General features: G+C 37.0%; 2 protein-coding genes across 3 annotated transcripts in view; one reads left to right on the forward strand and one right to left on the reverse strand.

Annotated features, from left to right (window-relative positions):
* Positions 1-1,730, reverse strand: part of LOC18437133 (gamma-interferon-responsive lysosomal thiol protein) — a 28,599-nt gene extending 26,869 nt beyond the window's left edge. For both annotated transcript variants that reach the window (XR_016060632.1, XM_006847352.4), the window contains exons 1-2: positions 1,296-1,730; positions 377-442 (exon numbers count right to left, since the gene is read on the reverse strand). Coding sequence is in view for 1 of the 2 variants with exons in the window: in XM_006847352.4 (XP_006847415.1) it covers positions 377-442; positions 1,296-1,541 (312 nt within the window). In the remaining variant the exon portion in view is untranslated. The remainder of the gene's footprint in view (positions 1-376; positions 443-1,295) is intronic.
* An 833-nt stretch (positions 1,731-2,563) lies between these two features.
* On the forward strand, positions 2,564-18,202 carry LOC18437132 (putative methyltransferase PMT23). The gene is made up of 9 exons (XM_088873658.1): positions 2,564-2,664; positions 2,924-3,434; positions 5,859-6,008; positions 8,357-8,627; positions 8,831-8,941; positions 12,347-12,518; positions 12,813-13,076; positions 17,166-17,360; positions 17,833-18,202. The coding sequence occupies exons 2-9, from the start codon at positions 2,934-2,936 to the stop codon at positions 18,035-18,037; spliced, it is 1,869 nt and encodes a 622-aa protein (XP_088729784.1). The 5' UTR covers positions 2,564-2,664; positions 2,924-2,933; the 3' UTR covers positions 18,038-18,202.
* Positions 18,203-20,413: the final 2,211 nt, after the last annotated feature.

The following is a 20,413-nucleotide window of genomic DNA, read 5'->3' on the forward strand; positions in this document are numbered from 1 at the left end:
GATTTAGCAAATCAATTAAATAGAGAGGAGAGATAGATCTAACTCGCATAGGAAACATCTAGAAGTCAAACAAGTTATACAAAGCCAACCATGCTCATGAAGAAATAAATATATGTGGAGTAGTAGATTTTGTTAAAAAATGAATATTTGCTTAAAAATTAAATTAAATACTGTACAAATACTATTCAAGGAAATTTCACGATATTCAACAATAAGAACCAAGACTATTAATGCTGGGAAAATTAAACAGATACTATGAAAAGCATATATGCATGCATAGTTTAGCATATTCATAAAAAGACAAGTAAATCTACATGAGCATTGAGACAGACTTCAGTGAGTGCCAATGTACTTCCAAAGATAGGGGAATTCTTACCACATTAGGCCAGACATCTATAACACATGCTTCCACAGTGTTCAGCAAGCACTCATAGGGGCCATGCTGCAAAAAGGAACAGAATGTAACTATTAATTAATTACCTTGGAAAGAACAAGTTTGTTTACGGCCATTTAACAATTCATTTCGAATCATTAGAAGATACAAAAGACCAATACAAAGCAACATGGTGAAGAGAATGGAAATTTTCTAGAAAGCCAGCAGGTAGAGAGGCCCTCATGTTGTAAGAGAATCTTCCAATCCCTGGGACAGTCTTTTTAAATTCATCATCTTATTGTTATGATGTTTATACATTTTGATCCCTACCTCAGCATTTTATTTTTAATGACATTCCATTTTAAAAAACAAAAAAAGAGAAAAAAAAAAGAAAAAAGAAAAAATGAAAAAAAGAAAGGACTTGAAAGAGAATTCAAAGAGAAGTTTCAATAGAAAATTATAAATTATTCTGTTATGAACTTGGTCAACCAAAAAATCCCTGTTCAACAGTTAATCTAAACATCGGTAAAATGTCAGAACGCATGAAAGCATTTGTTTGCAATGATCTCTCATTTTGTAATTAGCTAATATATGTTTCAGTGGGTGCACTTCTGCATCTCAACATGGCTCATTTTATACTAAAATATGTAAATTTTCAATAAGAACATTTCCACCTCTTTGAGGTTGAACATGAACCAACTTTATACCAAGCCTTATATTCTCCATGGAATATCACATGGAACACTGAATTTCTTTTTGCAACCTATTAAGGAAAATTAAGGGGGGTCTTACTTAGAGAGAGAGAGAGGGGGGAGGGAGAAAGAGGCAACCATGGACACCATAACCACGCAGAGCGCACAAATTGCAGTAAAACAGAACCACAGAGGCAGAAAAACTTAGGGAGAAAGAGAACAGATGGAACCTGGCAGCTAATTGTGTTGTTGGATCCAACCCTGGCGTTTCCATAAGGGATCAGACGAAGGTCGACGATGTCGATAAGGCCATTAGAGAACAAATCGTCCAAATAATTAACAAAGAACCTGGCGGAGTAAGGGCAAAGGCTCTCATAATACAGATCCAGAGAAACCTTTTCAGTGCCCACTGAAGACTTTGAGCTCAAAGAAAATACCAAAACCACAAGCAATAAGAGGAATTTTGTGGCCGCCATGAAAGACAAGCTTAGAATTCTTCGAGCAAGTGATTTAAGTATTTAACCCTAGTTTTTAAGAGAGAGGGGAAGCCCTTGTCCTTTTCTACAGTGAATGTGGCCACTTTTGCAGGCTATGTGAAGGCGAGGAGTGGAGTTTAGAGAGAGAAAGACATTGGGCAGTGGAATTTAGAGAGAGAAAGAGATGGGCTTCTTCAAGATACAGAGACGTTAGCAGCTGCTGTCGAGTCACGAGTGTCGCTATTTTTATTCGCGCGTTATTTGGACACGTGGTTCGACCACGAGAGTGGGACTCGATCGTTTGGCCATGGGCATGTCTGTGCACTAACAAGAATTGTACATCTCAAATGTTTATTACGAGGATATATATATATATGGACAGGCAAAAGTTTATATATGGAACCTTAAAATGTAGCATTTCATATCCACCTCAAAAATCTTTCGGAAAAGATGATTTAAATGTTGAAAAACCCCTTATTTAATCATCTCGATATCAACATCGAGATATATGTATATAAAAAATAAAAAATTTTTAGTCTAAAAAATATTACATCTTGCAATACATTTTTTAGACTATCTATTTTTAAGATTTTCATTAATATATAGATCTTTCTAGACTATTTATTTTTAAGATTTTCATAAGTTTATAGATCTCTATTATTTTAATTATTTTTAAATTTTAAAATTTTTTAATTAGATATAAAAATAGATTTTAAAATAATTCTAATAATTTTTTATAATAAAATTATATATTATGATAAAATTTGGAAGTACATCATGATTGTTTAAGGTTACAACAAAATTACATGATTTAAATTTGTAAAAAAAATAAAAATTTAAATATTATTACATATTTATAATCATCAGATAAACCCATATTCAATTTAAATAATTGAATTTATTTTTTTTAATAAATTAATGAGCTTCTTAAATTTTTTTTAATATATAAAAATAAAAATCGTAAGAGTTCGAAAAATAACCATTAATATTGTACGGATCTCTATTGAAGTTACCACATGTAACCATTAATGTTATGGATCCCGATGACAAATTGTCACATATTTGCAGTACTTTACTTTCCTTTAAATCTAGATGGAATTTAATGATGATCCTCGGAGGGAAGGTATTAAAATTTTCTGTTAGAACTATCGGTCCAAAATCTTTTTAGAATTAAATAGATCGGTTCTCTCCCTCTCCAAAATCGTTTTCCACTCTCTCCAAAATCATTTTCCACTATTAATTCAATCTCTACTATCCATTCCTGAATCCCGCAATTTTCTCTCTACCTCTGAAACCCCTCTCGCTCTCATTGTGGATCCGATCTGTAATGTCTCTCTAAAACCCAGTCTCTCTCTCTAACTGGTTATCTCTCTCTAAAACAGTCTCACTCTAATGGCGTTCCATGAGTATCTGAAGCAAAGGGGGTACCCTTTCATATGCGCAGCGGCCACGCTTGTTCTCTCTGTTTCAGCTCTTCTACTATTCAACGGTCCGCCATGGAAGAACTACCTGTATCAGATCGACCAGCAAAGATCTCAGTCCTTGCCAACTTCGACCCGAGGTTCCAGTGAAGCTCATGGTGATTCGAAAGGATCGGAGACCATGGAGTCAAGTGTGAGTCAGAACCCACATTCTAGTGATTTGAAGAGAGAGAAAGGGCTCGATAAAGAACAAGTGAAACAAATCTCTCTCTACAATTGGGTTTTGTGTGGGGGGCCTGGTTCTATGGATTACATCCCATGTCTTGACAATATGAAGGCCATTAAAGCGCTCAAGTCCAGAAAACGGATGGAGCATAGAGAGAGACACTGTCCAAAGCCGAGTTTGAGATGCCTGGTTCCTCTTCCCAAAGGGTATAGGAAACCCGTTCCTTGGCCCAAGAGCAGGGACATGGTGAGCTCACTGTTCGGTAAGCGTGTAAAGCTTCTTGTTTGCTTTAATTTTATTTCTGTCTGTCTGTCTCCCTCTCTCTCTTTCTCTCTCTTCCAGGTGTCATTTGAATGTATTCTTCCATAGGTTTTGCTTTAATTGTTTGAAAATTTATTGCACAACTTTACTGAGTTTTCGTCTGATAAATAATGACGAATTTGAAGTGCATACAGTATCGAAAGCTTGAATTTTAGACATTGATTACTAATATTGAAAATGCGAAATGCGAATTTCCTCTGATGAATAATGGCGAATTTGATGTGTCTATGGTAGTAAAGCTTTAATTTTTGACGTTGATTACTAATATTGAAAATGCGAATTTCTTCATTTCTAATGGAATTCAAACTTGACTTGTAGAATTCTTTGCCCTGCATCAAGGAGTTCTACATGATTGAGTTTTTATGCATTTCTTGTCTCCTTTTTTATGAGGAAATGATTTTTGTTAAGTAGTTGAAATCTCGGAATCTCCTTTATAGTTCTCTCTGTCTTGGGCGCATCCTATCAAGCAATTCATCCTAGCAAAATTTATTTTCTGATGAGCCATCATTCTTGCTGAATTTGAACAACTTGAACTTATCTTGGCATGCACCATGATCTTAAGATGAAGTGATTCACTGAGTCTGTTTTATCAAAACAAATCTAAACATATCTGAAAATGGAGAAAAATATGTGTGTGAAATGAAGAATGGTTTCTTGATTGATGTGACAAGCCCAAATTTATAGATTATATTGGCTCCTTAAAGTTAATTTTGTCATTTCTTGATGCAATCCAAGTTATTTTAATTCCATTCAGTTCAGTTTCAGCATTCCAAACAATTCCATTGAATTGAGTATGATTGTATGTGTAATAGCATCTACTATACCGGGAATATCAATGAACCCAATTATTGCAATTGCTCAGGATACCTTCTTTTAACTTCTAGGGTCTATTTCTTAGTTCAAGATCCCTCTTACTAACTGGAATGGGCTGGGGTTATGAACTTATAATCATGGAATCAACTCGATCATCATATTATAAGTTCATTCCATATCATGGATATCTCCAGAAGATATTTTCAATTCAATCTTTTTTTTTTTCTCCACTTGGACCAAGCTGCCTACTTGACTTCTTATATTCAAAGTGATTCGTAATAATACCCTCGATGTAAATATTAAAAAAATAAAAGCTTTAAGAACATCCATAAGCCTGCAATAATAGTTCGAACAAACTTAGCTAATTAAATTATCATCTATTCATTTTTACCCGCCCAAAGAGATACTTCATATATGAGAGCCAGTGTCTGAAATAAACTTAAACAGAGCCCAGACTCTCTAGAGCTAATGTGACTTGTGCAGCAATTATGATCGTAACTGTTTTGACATTGCCCTTTTTTTCTCTAATTGATAATTAACCATTTTGGCAAAGCTACTATTTAAAACAAAAAACCATTTTAACAGCTATTTTATTATTGTCTCTTAATGTAGATATTATCTCACTTCTGGCAACTGCTTGGGCTCATTCGAAAATCACCCAAGCTAGTCCGTCCACTCCTGCTTTCTCCTTCCTTGTCACCAAAATGACCGCCATCGCCATTTGCCATTGCCATTGCCATGGCCATGGCCATCACCGTCACCATCACCATCACCATCACCATCACCATCACCATCACGTTTGTGATTTTCCTGCATCACAATCACAATCACCATCACCATCACCAACACATTTGTGATTTTCCTGCATCAAAATCACCATCACCATCACCATCACAATCAGCTTTGTGATTGTTATGCATCACAATCACCACCACCATCATCGTTGTCAATGTCATCATCCATGTTGTTGTTCTTGTTATTCTGGATATGCAGCCCTTGACTGGTTGATTCTGGGGTTTCTAGACAATTTCAGAGTTCTGGAGGCACCTCTAGTGCCTCATACATACCTCACCAAGTGTGCGTATCTGTATGTGCTCCATGTGCGTGTGGGTGTGAAGCACTTTTGAAGGGCATCCACGCTATTTTCGCAAAGACACACTTCCAGGTGCAGCTAATAAACGTTTTGGCACAGAACCACTTTGGGAAATGAGGCACTTCTTTAGAAAGGAGGATTTGTAATTTGACGTTCCCTTCATGCAAAAATATTTCAAAGGTCATATTAAAAAAAGAGAGAAAAAAAAGCAGAGAGTCTGATGTGCTAAGTGCCTAGTTCTATTGCTAAAGTTTGCACAGTTTTTATTATGTCAATTTTTATCTTTAATAGAATGGATTTTTAATAATTGTCAGAAAAAAGACAATTGAGTCATTACTTTGTAGTTGTTGTCATATTTTTTTGATTTCGATGTTCTTGTTTACATTTGTGTTTTTCATGGCACTATGTGCTCACTGCTGACTTTGTAATTATCTTCAATGTAGGTTTGGCTTAACAATGTTCCTCACACAAAACTTGTTGAATACAAGAAGGACCAAAATTGGGTACAAATATCCGGGGACTATCTTTCTTTTCCTGGAGGTGGAACTCAATTCAAAAATGGAGTCTCAAGATATGTTCGATTTATTGAGAAGGTCTGCTAGCTATATGTGCTGAAATGTTCATTAATTTATTTTAAGGTTGGAAGCTTTACACAATTCATGGCTGATACAGATTTCTTTTCTACCCATTGTTTCCTTTTTGGCATATATATGAAAACATTTACACAAAGTGGTCATATTTTTCATAGGGTACCGAAATTCAAACATTAGGATTTGCGTCTTTTCATTTGTTCACACAAACAGAAATATGGTTCTTCATAAAAGAGAAAAAAAAGAAATAAGTTCCTTGATCCTTGTTACTGTTTCTAGTTTGAATTTGAATTTTTGAAATGGCTAGCTATTTATTTAAGGAAAATTGTTTCATGCGGGCTGGACCGCATTTATACATATGCGGTCCAGAAAGTGTAAAGCATCCATCTTAAAGATGGATGCAAGTAGGTGTTTCATCTAAAAACAATGGAATCTAACGGTCCAAGTGTTTTTTTACTAAAATTATTATTTCTAGTTTTTAAAATTTACTTATTTTTTCATATTCATGATCTCCATGGTAAAGATTACGTTTAAGTCCAAAAATCCATCTCAAAAGTTTTATTAATAGGCCCGCATTTCTACATATGCGGGCTTGGCCGCATAGAAACTGGGTCCTTTATTTAAAGGAAAAGTTGCATTCTTAGTTCAACTGTGTAGTCATGAACCTGTAAATAGTTTTATGTGGCTTGTTGTATGATCAATTGAACTGAAAGTTTAGATCTGTTTATGTCATCTTAGTTTTCTTATATGTTTGTTTTTTCATGTTCTTTGTTGTAAATAAGTGTTTGTGGTTATAGATAAGGTCATTTGAGCTGGTGAAAAGGGTATGGCAAGGTCTGGATGTTAGGGTCGTGATGAAAGTGTTTATGGTCAGAGGGTTCTTCCATGAAGTATTGGGTTGCTTTAGTAAGGCTGATTATAAGAATGCGGAAGCTCAACTTAGTTGATTTGTTTAGGATTGGTTTGCCCGGGCCTCATTAGGCGAGAAAGGTTTCTTCAGACATGCTGAGTTGGTGTGCCTACTTGAGCCAGATATTTAGTTGGCTCACCGATATAGCCCTTAATTTATTCCTTTTGAAAAATGCATTCCATATGGTGGGCTTTAGCAAGATTTGTAAGTTTGTAACGACCGAGCTTGGAGGTCAGATTGCATTTCATCCAATTATAATGCTTTTTTTTGTTTGTAAGGATCCGAAGGTCAAGATCAGGTGTCGATGGGTTCAATGACATGCGTTTTGGGGTCATAAAAAATTGCATTTTCATGAGCATGCAAGATTAGGACTTTGTAGGATTAACTATTAGCTCTCGGTCTCATAGGGAGGCTGATGGATATGTTGAACTATACTTCATTAGGCCAGAACTGTCTCATTAATCAAGAGAATACATGTATATACAAGAGAACCGTCGGTTTATAGGCTAAAATTGATAAAGCTACCATTCCCTTGCATTGTGTACAAAAACAAACACATATATTCATTTATATAATTCAACCAATAAGAAATTAGCATGCTACATAGAGACATACTTCCATCTCTCAAATTGAGGATGTTAGGTAAGATTGACAACTTTTTAACATGTAAAAAATCTTAATGCTCATTACTGAAATTGTACAACCTCATGCAACCAATAAAACAACAGTTAGAAAGGAAAAAAAGTGTTACTGGCCACCAATTTAGGAAATATTGAATGTAGTGTAGATATATGAAGAATTATGATGATATCTAGCTTCTTTGATGAAATGGTAACCCAACTTAACTTCTTTTGGATCGAATCTTATGTTCAGACAGTAAAAATTAGGAAATTTGTTGCTTGACTAGGTTTTCCTTCTTTAGGTTTCTTCCCTTCTTGGTTCACAGCCTACCAATACCGAGGTTTAGGTCTTTGACATTGCACACTCATGCTTGTGGAAAATGTGTTGCACTTCTTGAGTAGTTATTCTCTTTCATTAGATGCTTAATTTATTGATTATCGAGGAAGTAGGGGTTGAACTTATTGTTAGTGACCTTGGTTTTGGCAGCCACAAATGAACTTAAGCTAGTGCTTATTAACAGATTTTAAATGAGGTGATGATACTGTTGGTTTTTACTTATTCTCAACTTATATGAAGTTTTATTTGAATCGGATTCAATTAGATAGTATTAGTACCAACTAAATCGAGTGAGAACTCCCTGAATTAGCTGATCAACTTGCTACCGGACAATACTTCGATCAGAAGCACAGCCTAATTAAGTTTATAAGAATTGTACTTGGCTATATTAATTGGTGTGGAAATGTGCATTACAGTCTTGTTAGCATTCACCACTATTTTGACTTACAAAATATTTGAGTGTTGATTTTGTGCATGTTGCCAGATTTTTCCCTATATCAAGTGGGGGAAGGATGTTAGGGTTATTCTCGATGTTGGTTGTGGTGTTGCAAGCTTTGGGGGTTATTTGCTTGATAAAGGTGTCCTTACCATGTCAATGGCCCCAAAAGATGAACATGAAGCTCAAATACAACTTGCTCTAGAGAGAGGAATTCCTGCGGTGCTGTCTGTTATAGGGACACAAAGGCTGACATTCCCTAATAATGTGTACGACATAGTACATTGTGCACGATGTAGGGTTCATTGGGATGGAGATGGTAAGTCCGGTTTTGTAATCTAATGTACATTTGTAGCATCTTATCATACCAAGTTTAGTTACGGTAGTTGTTTTTTGATAATGTAAGTTTAGTCACGATAGTTCTTCCATCTATATGGATTAATTCTATAGAAGTGCTTCATTTTGTTCATATTTCAACAAAAAAGAATTTTAATTGTTCCCTGATATTATTTGGTGGCATAGGTGGCAAACCATTGTTGGAGATCAACAGGGTTTTGAGACCTGGTGGATTTTTTGTATGGTCTGCAACACCTGTGTATCGAGATGACCCAAAAGATCAGGATATTTGGAAAGGTATGCAAACTTCCAGTATAGTTTAACTGTACATGAACAAGTCGCACATAAGCTTATAATGTTAAACCTATAAGCTTCTGGTTCTATTGTTCTGCGATTATATTGATTTCCTCACTTAATAGGTGAATGATTACTAAGAGAACTTACAGCTACGCGTGGTGCATGGAAAGCTTGGATATATGGATCACATCACCTTGATATAGGTTCTTGTCAAGTTTTCCATTGGAGATTGGATGTTTTTTAATCAAATCTTAATGCCAAATGTATGACTCATAAAGTGTTTTAAGTCTTGAAAATGTAGAGAGAATAGACAACCATCATATCTTAAACTATGTGGTGCTAAACGATAACCTGAATGAACAAATACACAAGGCATAGCCAATTACCTTTGGAACGCTTAACTCTGTTGACCACCTCTTCCTTTTTCCTGTCTGCAAGTGATCTAAATAACTCATAATACCACAACCCACTTGATCTCGACGGAAAACTTTAGGCTAAATGTAAGTTTAGTTTGGGATGTCATTATTTTTGTTCAGTCTCTCTAAAATCTGTGGTTGAAATCGTTTTTGATCTTGTATGTAGTGAAATATTCTCCTTAGACATTTCTTTTAGGAAGATGTTCTTATGTCCGCACAAGGTGCTCCTACATTCTACTCGTCACCCTCATGCTCCTATGTCATGGAAGGAACTTGGCCTTTCAGTTGTTGATTAAATTTTTTGGATTTTGGCTTAGGCCTAAATGTCAAACATGGGGCATTCCTGTAATGAAAAAATATGCATTCAACGTATTCAATACACACCCAAATTCAAATATATATATATATATGGAAAACTCTTAAAAACGCCTAAAGGCGATTTTTTGTATGGTCTGCAACACCTATGTATCGAGATGACCCAAAAGATCAGGATATTTGGAAAGATATGCAAACTTCCATTGTAGTTTAACTGTACATGAACAAGTCGCACATAAGCTTATAATCTTAAATCTCTTAGCTTCTGGTTCTATTGTTCTGCGATTATATTGATTTCCTCACTTAATAGGTGAATGAGTACTAAGAGAACTTTCAGCTACGCGTGGTGCTTGGAAAGCTTGGATATATGGATCACATCACCTTGATATAGGTTCTTGTCGAGTTTTCCATAGGAGATCGGAAGTTTTTTAATCAAATCTTAACGCCAAATGTATGACTCATAAAGTGTTTTAAGTCTTGAAAATGTAGAGAGAATAGACAACCACCATATTTTAAACTATGTGGTTCTAAACGATAACCTGAATGAACAAATACACGAGGCATAGCCAATTACCTTTGGAATGCTTAACTCTGTTGACCACCTCTTCCTTTTTCCTGTTTGCAAGTGATCTAAATAACTCATAATACCGCAACCCCAATTGATCTCGATGGAAAACTTTAGGCTACATGTAAGTTTAGTTTGGGATATCATTGTTTTTGTTCAGTCCCTCTAAAATCTGTGGTTGAAACCATTTTTGATCTTGTATGTAGTGATTCGTCTCCTTAGACATTTCTTTTAGGAAGATGTTCTTATGTCCTCACAAGGTGCTCCTACATTCTACTCGTCACCCTCATGCTCCTATGTCATGGAAGGAACTTGGCCTTTCAGTTGTTGATTAAATTTTTTGGATTTTGGCTTAGGCCTAAATGTCAAACATGGGGCATTCCTGTAATGAAAAAATATGCATTCAACGTATTCAATACACACCCAAATTCAAATATATATATATATATATATATATATATATATATATATATATATATATATATATATATATATATATATATATATATATATATATATATATATATATATGGAAAACTCTTAAAAACGCCTAAAGGCGATTTTTTGTTTGGTCTGCAACACCTATGTATCGAGATGACCCAAAAGATCAGGATATTTGGAAAGATATGCAAACTTCCATTGTAGTTTAACTGTACATGAACAAGTCGCACATAAGCTTATAATCTTAAATCTCTTAGCTTCTGGTTCTATTGTTCTGCGATTATATTGATTTCCTCACTTAATAGGTGAATGAGTACTAAGAGAACTTTCAGCTACGCGTGGTGCTTGGAAAGCTTGGATATATGGATCACATCACCTTGATATAGGTTCTTGTCGAGTTTTCCATAGGAGATCGGAAGTTTTTTAATCAAATCTTAACGCCAAATGTATGACTCATAAAGTGTTTTAAGTCTTGAAAATGTAGAGAGAATAGACAACCACCATATTTTAAACTATGTGGTTCTAAACGATAACCTGAATGAACAAATACACGAGGCATAGCCAATTACCTTTGGAATGCTTAACTCTGTTGACCACCTCTTCCTTTTTCCTGTTTGCAAGTGATCTAAATAACTCATAATACCGCAACCCCAATTGATCTCGATGGAAAACTTTAGGCTACATGTAAGTTTAGTTTGGGATATCATTGTTTTTGTTCAGTCCCTCTAAAATCTGTGGTTGAAACCATTTTTGATCTTGTATGTAGTGATTCGTCTCCTTAGACATTTCTTTTAGGAAGATGTTCTTATGTCCTCACAAGGTGCTCCTACATTCTACTCGTCACCCTCATGCTCCTATGTCATGGAAGGAACTTGGCCTTTCAGTTGTTGATTAAAAACTTTTGATTTTGGCTTAGGCCTAAATGTCAAACATGGGGCATTTCTGTAATGAAAAAATATGCATTCAATGTGTATTGAATACACACCCAAATATATATATATATATATATGGAAAACTCTTAAAAACGCTTATAGGCGATTTTGAACAGTGTTTCGCCCCGCCATAAGCATGCTACGTCCGTGGCGGTTAATTGAACGGAGCCGCAATGGACGGCGTGTGGTCCGTGGCGGTTCACGCATGTTTTTTGACCGCAACGAATGGACGTAGTAGGTCCGTTGCAGTCTTTTAATCTATCCCGTCCAAAAAAATAGGACGGCGCTGAGCCTATGGGTGAAAACACTGGTCATTTTTGCCCATAGCCATTGCATAGTGGCTTCTTATATATATATATATATATATATATATATATATATATATATATATATATATATAAGGATTGTCTACAAAGAGACCATTTATCTTTTCTACAAGGATGTCACAATCATTCCCACTCATTAGATGTCAAATTTTGATGGTTTGGGGTGAGTCACGAAGTCTGAGAATTTTTTTTTTTTGGAATTTTGTGTCTATTCAATGACACTTTTACAACCACCCTTTTTGAAATTTAAGGGACAAGGATGATTGTGACCTCCTTGTAAAAAAGATAAATGGTCTCTTTCTAGACAATCCCATATGTATGTGTATGTGCGTGTGCGTGTGCGTGTGTGTTGAATAAGAACTTCTGATCCTTTGAAATGGAAGATTCTTACAATTTATCTTTTTCTGCAGCTATGGTTGCTTTGACAGAATCGATATGCTGGACAATGCTTATGAAGGAAACTGATTCAGATGGAATTGGATTTGTCATATATCAAAAACCAGTCTCTAATTCTTGCTATAAAACACGAGCAGTACAATTGCCCCCTTTATGTGAAGACAAAGACATGCATAACGCTACATGGTATTTCATCTTACTACATGTCTTCATCATTCAGGAAAAGTAAACTGTATTCCAATTCCATTGGGGGCATCCCGATCTGCTGAGATGATGGAAAGTAATTTTGAGAGAGAGGGTGACCCACCATTGGGGTCATGTTCTGTTCTGATGGGACCCACTCTCCACCATCCATCATCTCATTCGGCAAGTGATGACCCAAATGGACTATGGTTCTATAACAATCAACTGGTTTATATGCTTTACCTTTTTATTTCATTACATCCATCTCAGTTAATTAGCTCTTATTAACAATGATAGGTACATACCTCTGGGGACTTGTCTTTATGAAATTCTATCATCAGGCTCAGATAATCGATACGGCTGGCCGGAGCAATGGCCTGAAAGGCTTAATAGAAAACCATTGTCACTTTCGGAGAAATTGGATGCTATGAGTTCTAGGGGGGATTTTTATGAAGATGGTAAATTCTGGACAAGAATTGTATCAGATCGTTACCTGCATGGATTTGGAATTGACTGGTCAGGGATTCAAAATATAATGGATATGAATGCAGTGTATGGAGGGTAAGGCATATGAATTGATGCATAAAGTCAATGAATTTTTTTATTTTTTTTATTATTTATTTATAGTATGCTAGGATCATGATGGCTTGTCCCCCTTTCAACCTGCAATGAAATATATTCAAAACCTTTACCTTGGTTGGCATTTTGGATCCAAGGAGAAAAGTAATAAACTAGAAAAGTAAAATAAAATTAAATGGGTCGAGAGATTATATCCTCTCTCTGGGTTTGCAAGGGAGTCCACCCTAAGATCTTTTCACAAGATCAAACTCTTTCTTTGTTCTCTAATTCACCATCTCTACAAAGAAGGGATATCTTCCTTTTAAATAAGAACTAAAATGAATAATAAATAAAAACAAAATAAAAATAGAAAATGAAACTCTATCTTTCCTTTATCTCTTAAAAACAAGTCTAACATATCGTAACCAACCCAACTATGCTAATCCCTATCTATATCCATATTTTAAAAAGAAAACTAAATGTCCAATTCTTCTCCTTAAATCTCTACAACTTAAAAAAACAAGAATAACCCTACAGAAAACCTAATAATTCAAATAGCATATTTTCAAGTCTTAGAAAAATATAAAAATAAAAATAAAAATCTTTTTTTTTTTTTTTTTTGCATCATTTTTCCCTAGTTTGGGAGAAGCTCGATATCGAGCTTGTTGAACTTAAATCTTTCAGAGGCCTTCTAAAAAGTTGATGATGCAATCCCAACATTTTTCTTAGTTCTTTGTCTTCTATAGACCAATTTGTCAAATACTTTATGTGCAACTTGAAGTAGAATACTGGGATCTCAAACTTAATCTTAATTTCTTTTTCAGACTTACAAGGTTGGATTTCAAATACTATATCGTACATCTACTTCTTCATAATTGATTTTCAAAATTTTTTGTACATTTGGGTTATAGACATCGTCTTTTGTATAGAAATCTACTTCTTCATATTCTTGTTCCGCTTGTTGCAATGTACTAAGTCAATCTTGTAGATATAGTTGTATTGATCAGCGAAGGTATTCCATGTGTTTATCGAATTGTTGATCCAATTACTCAAATATTTGATTAAATTGATCCAAACGCTCCATATGGTGTATGGATTGTTATCTCAAGGCTGGCTCTGATATCGACCGATGTTGGGAGAAAAATCATAAGCCGAAAAATAATAAAAAGGGTTGAGAGATTATACTATCTCTCTGGGTCTGCAAGGGAGTCGACCCCAAGGTCAAACTCTTTCTTTGTTCTCCAATTCACTATCTCTAAAAAGAATGGATATCTTCCCTTTAAATAAGAACTAAAAGGAATAATAAATAAAAATAGAAAACTGAACTTTATCTCTCCCTTATCGCTTAAAAACATGCCTAACTTATCTTAACCAACCCAACCAAGCTAGTCCCTCCCTCTCCCTATCCATCTTAAAAAAAAAAAAAACAAAGGGAGAGATAGAATTAGAGACAATAATAAATATAGAAAACTAGACTCTATCTCTCCCTCTTGCATCTCGTTGGGATTGCTCTTCGGATGGCTTGCCATCCTCCTACCTGGGTCTACCTTTATGTTTAGGTAAGCCTAGACTAAACCTATGGAGCCACATTATTGATAAATTTGACCGAAGGTCGGCAGGGTGGAAAGGCAGATTCTTATCCTCGGTGGGTCGTCTTACCTTAATTAAAGCCACTCTTTCTAGCATCCCTATTTTCAGATGTCACTGTTCCACGTGCTAGCCTTGGTGGCTCATTGCCTGGAGCAACTAATGAGGAATTTTCTGTGGTTGAGTAATGGGGATAGGAAAATCCATCTCATCTCATGGTCCAATTCTTACCTAAATCTCTTGGGGGGCTGGGCATACGCAATCTCAAAGACAATAACCTGGCCCTCCTTGGAGAATGGGGGTGCCATTTAGCCACCCAAAGCAACCACTTATGGCAGGAAGTGATCCATTCCAAATACCGTAGTTCTGACCCCTCTTGGGTGCCACCCTGAAGAGCCCACAGCAACACTTACGGGATTTGGAAATTCCTATTGCATTCATATCCCCACTTTCAATCCAAGATCAGACATAGGCCAAGTCTGGGCGACAAAACTCCTTTCTATATTAATCCCTGGCTGGACAACACACACCCCTTAAGGACTTCATCCCAGCCTGTTCTTGCTGGCCTGAGACCCTAATGCAGTAGTGGAATCCCACTTTCAGTTGGTGGCAACAGGAGGGTGTGGAGCCCCATCTTTAGAAGACCTCTGTCCGACTCTGAATTTCATGACTTTGTAATCCTGTACAACACCCTAAACTCAATTTTCCTTCCGCCAGGACAGTCTCATATGGACCCCAAACCATTCTGGGAATTTATCAGTGGCTTCCTTTTACTCCTCTCTAGCCCACACCCATTCCTGCAACCATTGTGACTAAAGCTTGGCTCCCTCTTGGCCCCCCCAAGATAAAATTTTTCAATTGGATAGTTGCCTCAGAGAGAGCTCTCACAGTGGACCAGTTACAAAGAAAGGGACTCCAAATCTCCAACAGGTTTATCATGTGTACCGGAGAAGAGTAAAGCAATGCTCACCTATTTATCCACTCTTCCCTTTGGGCTGAACTCCATCAGCTATTCCAATGGCAGTGGGTAACCCCACCAAATATCCCTCTTCTTCTTCACTCAACATTCTCAACCCCATGCCAAAAGCTGGTACACTTCTGTGGTGGGCGTCTGTGGCTGCCACTTTCTGGGTAATCTGGAACGCAAGAAACGCCAGAATCTTTCGAAGCCAAAATCATCCATGGAAGTTCTAGTTGAAAAGATAAAAAAGCCTCAGTCATTTTCTGGGCTACCCACCACAAGCACTTCAAAAACCGCTCACTCTGATTTTGTCTACGGTTGGGTCACCATTCTTTCTTTCAGATCTCAAAGGCTTCCTCGCTCCTCCCTTTGGAGACCACCCAAAGAGGGCCAAATTAAATTAAACCTCGACGAGTGTTCTCTCGGAAACCCTGGCCATGCAGGCATTGACGGCTTGTTTCATGACCATGATAGCAATATTATATGCTCTTTTTCCATCCCTATAGGCCTCTCAGATTCCATTGTTGTGGAAGCTTCAGCCCTTCAGGAAGGACTCAGAAAATTCGACCTCGCTTGGGTTCAGTCCCTAACCATTGAAGGTGATTCTTTCTGTGTGATTTCCTGGGCCTCAGGCTCAGTCCCCCTGGCCTTGGAGGCTCGACAGCATTTTTTAGGAAATTCACCATCTCAGTAGGACTCCACTAATCTCGTGAAGTCACATTGGGAGAGAAGCAAATGGTGATGTTGATTCCTTAGCTAAGGCAGCCGCAACCTTATCTCAAACCAATCTAATTAACTCATAGGGAACTGTTTTTTGCTTGGTCTCCCTATCTCAATATGGCTTTGATCTCTTTTACGGTTTCCAATCCGCTGTGTAAAGCATTTTTTGGGCTATCTGTGCATTTTGTATATGGCACCTGTCTGTGGGTAGCCTTATTTTTTGGGTGGAACCTGTATCTGGGTATCCAGTCCCCCTCCTAGTTCTCCTTTTGTACTTACTTTTAGCTTAATTAACATATTAAAAAAAAAAAAACTAAACTTCTAATTGTGCCCCTTAAATCTCTACAACTTGAAAAGACAAGAACAACCCGAAAGAAAACTAAAACTTCAAATAACATATTTTCTAAGTCCTACAAAAATATAAAAATAAAAAAGAAAAAATGATTTTTTTATTTTCATCAATTTTTAGCTGCTGCTTTTGTTCATATTGCTTGATAAGTATTGAGCATTTCATAAACTTGTGATATGACAAGAATAAAAAGTAAGTCCGCAATTATGATGTGCACCAAAAGGTTTTTAGATTTTCTCAATATGTCCATTGGATAGGGGGATGGATCTAACCATGTCTATCTTCTCTACAGTTTAGTTGGTTCAAAGATTTCAGGAGTTATTTTGTGTCTCTTTTAGAGAAATAATCAGCAATCTAATTTGTGTCATTTTCTTCTTTTTTGGGGTGGGAAAAAATCTTAGTTAAAAAAAAAAAAAGTTCAGGACCCTTACTTTTCTTTCTTAAGATTGATACGAGTCTAATGTCATATTTTCAGGTTTGCTGCAGCACTTATTTATAAACCAGTCTGGGTAATGAATGTTGTGCCTATTGATGGCCCAAACACTCTGCCTGTTATCTTTGACAGAGGGTTGATTGGAATCTATCATGACTGGTGCGAGTCTTTTAACACGTATCCTCGGACATACGATCTCCTCCACGCTGAGTATCTCTTTGGAAATCTTTTACGAAGGTAAACCATCTGTTTTACTTAATCTTGTTTTATAGATTGTGAACCATTGTCTGAATTACTATATTGTGGTACTCCAAGGTTACATCTGCCATCTGTTCCCTCTGATATATTATGGTACTCCAAGGTTACATGCCATCTGTTTCCTCTGATGAATACCCTCTGATGAATGCTTGGAAATCAACTGGAGTTGGGCCTGTAGAGACGTTCATGTAGGTTCAGTTAATCTCTAACCTATATTTGAGTGGGAAACAACTCCAGAGAATGTGGCCTTGGAGCACCTTGGAGTCCATAAGACTATTGTGTGCTTTCCCTTTATTTTATTCATTTGTTCTATTGGATGGGTAAGCTAGATTTTCAACCTGAGACTGATGTCTTAACCACAACGCCAAGTGGTCAACTCTTGAACTTAGCTTTTTTCACATATATTTTGGGCTGTCGATTTGAAAGTGTTCTAAGAGTTGTCTCTTGGCAGGTGTGACATTATAGATGTCACGGCAGAAATGGATAGGATTTTGAGACCAGGAGGATGGGTGGTGGTGCATGACACGATGGTGGTCATGGAGAAACTATTGCCTCTTGTGCGCTCACTTCATTGGGATATCACCCTTTCGGATAGTGGGTATCTTGTCGCTAGAAAAGGAGAGTGGCGCCCTTCGCTACGAGGAAGCAACAGTTGAGTTGGAATGGAACTCATAATATTGTCGTCAGTTTGAAATTTTCTTGTTTTTGTTCATTTGAATTTTTTTTTTTGGTTAATAATGTTCATATAACGAGATCAAAACATGGCTTCAAAAGGATGTTCGAATACGATGCTGGCATAGAATCCCCATCTTGCACTTCAATCCTTGTTTTTCCGGTATAAAAAGTTGCATTATCTTCTAGTTTTGCAGAATGAAACAGGGTTTCATGGTCTCGTCGTGGGCACTGGAAAATGGCATCTGCTATCTCATGTTTTGTCTCATGTTTGTTTTGTGGTTGTATTGCTGAATGAGTAGAATGCGATGATCCCTTACAATTACCCTAAAATTTGTACTTTTAGATGTTGAAGTTTTTGTGCCCATGACTAAAAATCGTAATATCCTTTTACTAGCTAGCTTGCATGGATGCTTGGACGCTCACGGAGTGTTGACTAGGGCTGCCAAATGGGCCTCACCCAACCTAGCTCAGGTCCCTATAGGGCTGGTCTGAGTGTGGCCCGGCTCGTATCGGGCCAAAGGGGCTGTGACCCGGCTTGGCCAGGCCAAGCCTAACAGACTTAAAAGAAAAAAGTAACCGGGACGGGCCAAATCGAGTGTTGATTTGGGAAGAGAAAATCTCAAGCTTCATGGGAGTCTCCCAAAACACATGCGACACAAGCATGGCTATGCTTGCTAGGGCTCCCCTCTCCCTAAACTTCCTCACTTAATCATTCATCACTCTCTCTCAATTTCTTCTCTCTAGCCTCACTTCATAGTCCTAGAGTAGGGCAGAAATATAGTTTCGGAGGAACTTGTGGGATTTCTTTAAAATAAAATTTCAGATAGACAATACCTTAGAAACTCTCAGAATTTTCGGTGAATTGAGCTAGAGAGGAACAGAGCATATCCACACAAAATTCATTTCAATAATCTCCTATGGGTGTGTTTGATGCTGGCTAGTGTAAGGAGTAGGACGCCCACTCCCTCAAACCATGGAAGATTGTGGGAATGGGACGCTCACTTTCTCAAACTATGGAAGGAGCCTCTTCCTTCTATTTTGATCGAAGAGATAGCTTCCAAAAATGGGCCTTTGTCCGTTAAAAAATTGGCCTTGCCTAGGGGTGGCAATAGACCCGGACATGACCTAGGACCCATTGGGTACACTCAACACGGGGTCGGTTATGGGTCTAGCATTTGGACCGAGTAGGTCGGGTCCATGTCCAAAATTTGGACCCGGTCACCATACGGGGTTCGGGTTTGGGTCTAGCTGGATCCGACTCGTACCCGTAAACTGTGAGACATAAAATATTTCACTTTAAGCCATATTCATTTGGGTGCATTACTGATCATATATAATTAGAACTACTAGACATCTTTCGCTATTAAACGACAAATCACATGGTTTGAAATCTAATATACGGGTATATGAAGGTAAAAAAAAGGGGCGAAAAAAAAAGCTCACAGTGAGGGTGACAATGGACCCGAGACCTGAGGGGTACGGGTATGGGTCCAATTTTTGGATCCGACAAGTCGGGTCTGGGTCCAAAACCTGGACCCGAATCTTTTTGGGTCTAGGTCTGGGTCCAGCCGGACCCGACCCATTGCCACCCCTAGCCCTGCCGCCATTAAACTTTGCGGCTTCCACAGAGGCGTTATCAAACATGGAACTAACATTCAACTCTCGCTTCTACAAAGTCTCATAAATCAAAAGCACCTTACAAGAAACACTCATTATTACCTCACTTCCCTATGTAAGAGCCTTCCTTCAAATAGTATCGAGAAATGTGGTTTCAATATTGAAAATCTTTGTGATAGCCTTAAAATATATTTTCGGCTCCAATTATAAATTTTAAAGCTTAAAGAATAGTATAGATTAACCTGACCTATAAAAACTTGAAAATCTTGAAAATTGATAGTCCAAAAATGCATTACAAGATGTACTATTTTCAAAACTTGTAATCCTTTTTTTTTTTCTCATGTCCATGCATCTTGATGTCGGGATGATCAATTTGAAGATATTTGGGCATCAAAACAACCTCTTCTAATGAGAATTTTGATGTGCGTTCTAATTTGATTGTTTAATTTAGAGCCTTGGCTCTAAATAAACTTTTTCCTTTAAGAAAACTAGCACTAAGGTGGGATACATAAATACTCCTATTTACTTCTTGGAGAATGAATTTCTAGAGGGAGAACGAGGTTCAGGGTTCTGGCTGAACAATTATTTTGTTTGGGGCAATTAATGTACAAAAATCGTGATACTACCTTTTTATGTTCGGGGTTTAGTAATCCACACAAGAATTTCCAATAAAAAAGCAGGTTCTAGATTTCAAATCTCGATCAAGCAGAGTAGAACATCATGTTTTTTGTCACTTAATT

Source organism: Amborella trichopoda, chromosome 8 (genome assembly GCF_054954075.1).
Source record: "Amborella trichopoda isolate Santa Cruz 75 chromosome 8, AtrichopodaSantaCruz75HAP2 v2.0, whole genome shotgun sequence".
NCBI classification, from domain to species: Eukaryota; Viridiplantae; Streptophyta; class Magnoliopsida; order Amborellales; family Amborellaceae; genus Amborella; species Amborella trichopoda.

Excerpts from the sequence above, each read along its gene's own strand:
- LOC18437132 (XM_088873658.1), top strand. The coding sequence starts at position 2,934 with ATGGCGTTCCATGAGTATCTGAAGCAAAGGGGGTACCCTTTCATATGC. Across the intron at positions 3,435-5,858 it reads GGCCCAAGAGCAGGGACATG|GTTTGGCTTAACAATGTTCC; the intron begins GTGAGCTCACTG and ends TCTTCAATGTAG. Across the intron at positions 8,628-8,830 it reads GGTTCATTGGGATGGAGATG|GTGGCAAACCATTGTTGGAG; the intron begins GTAAGTCCGGTT and ends TTGGTGGCATAG.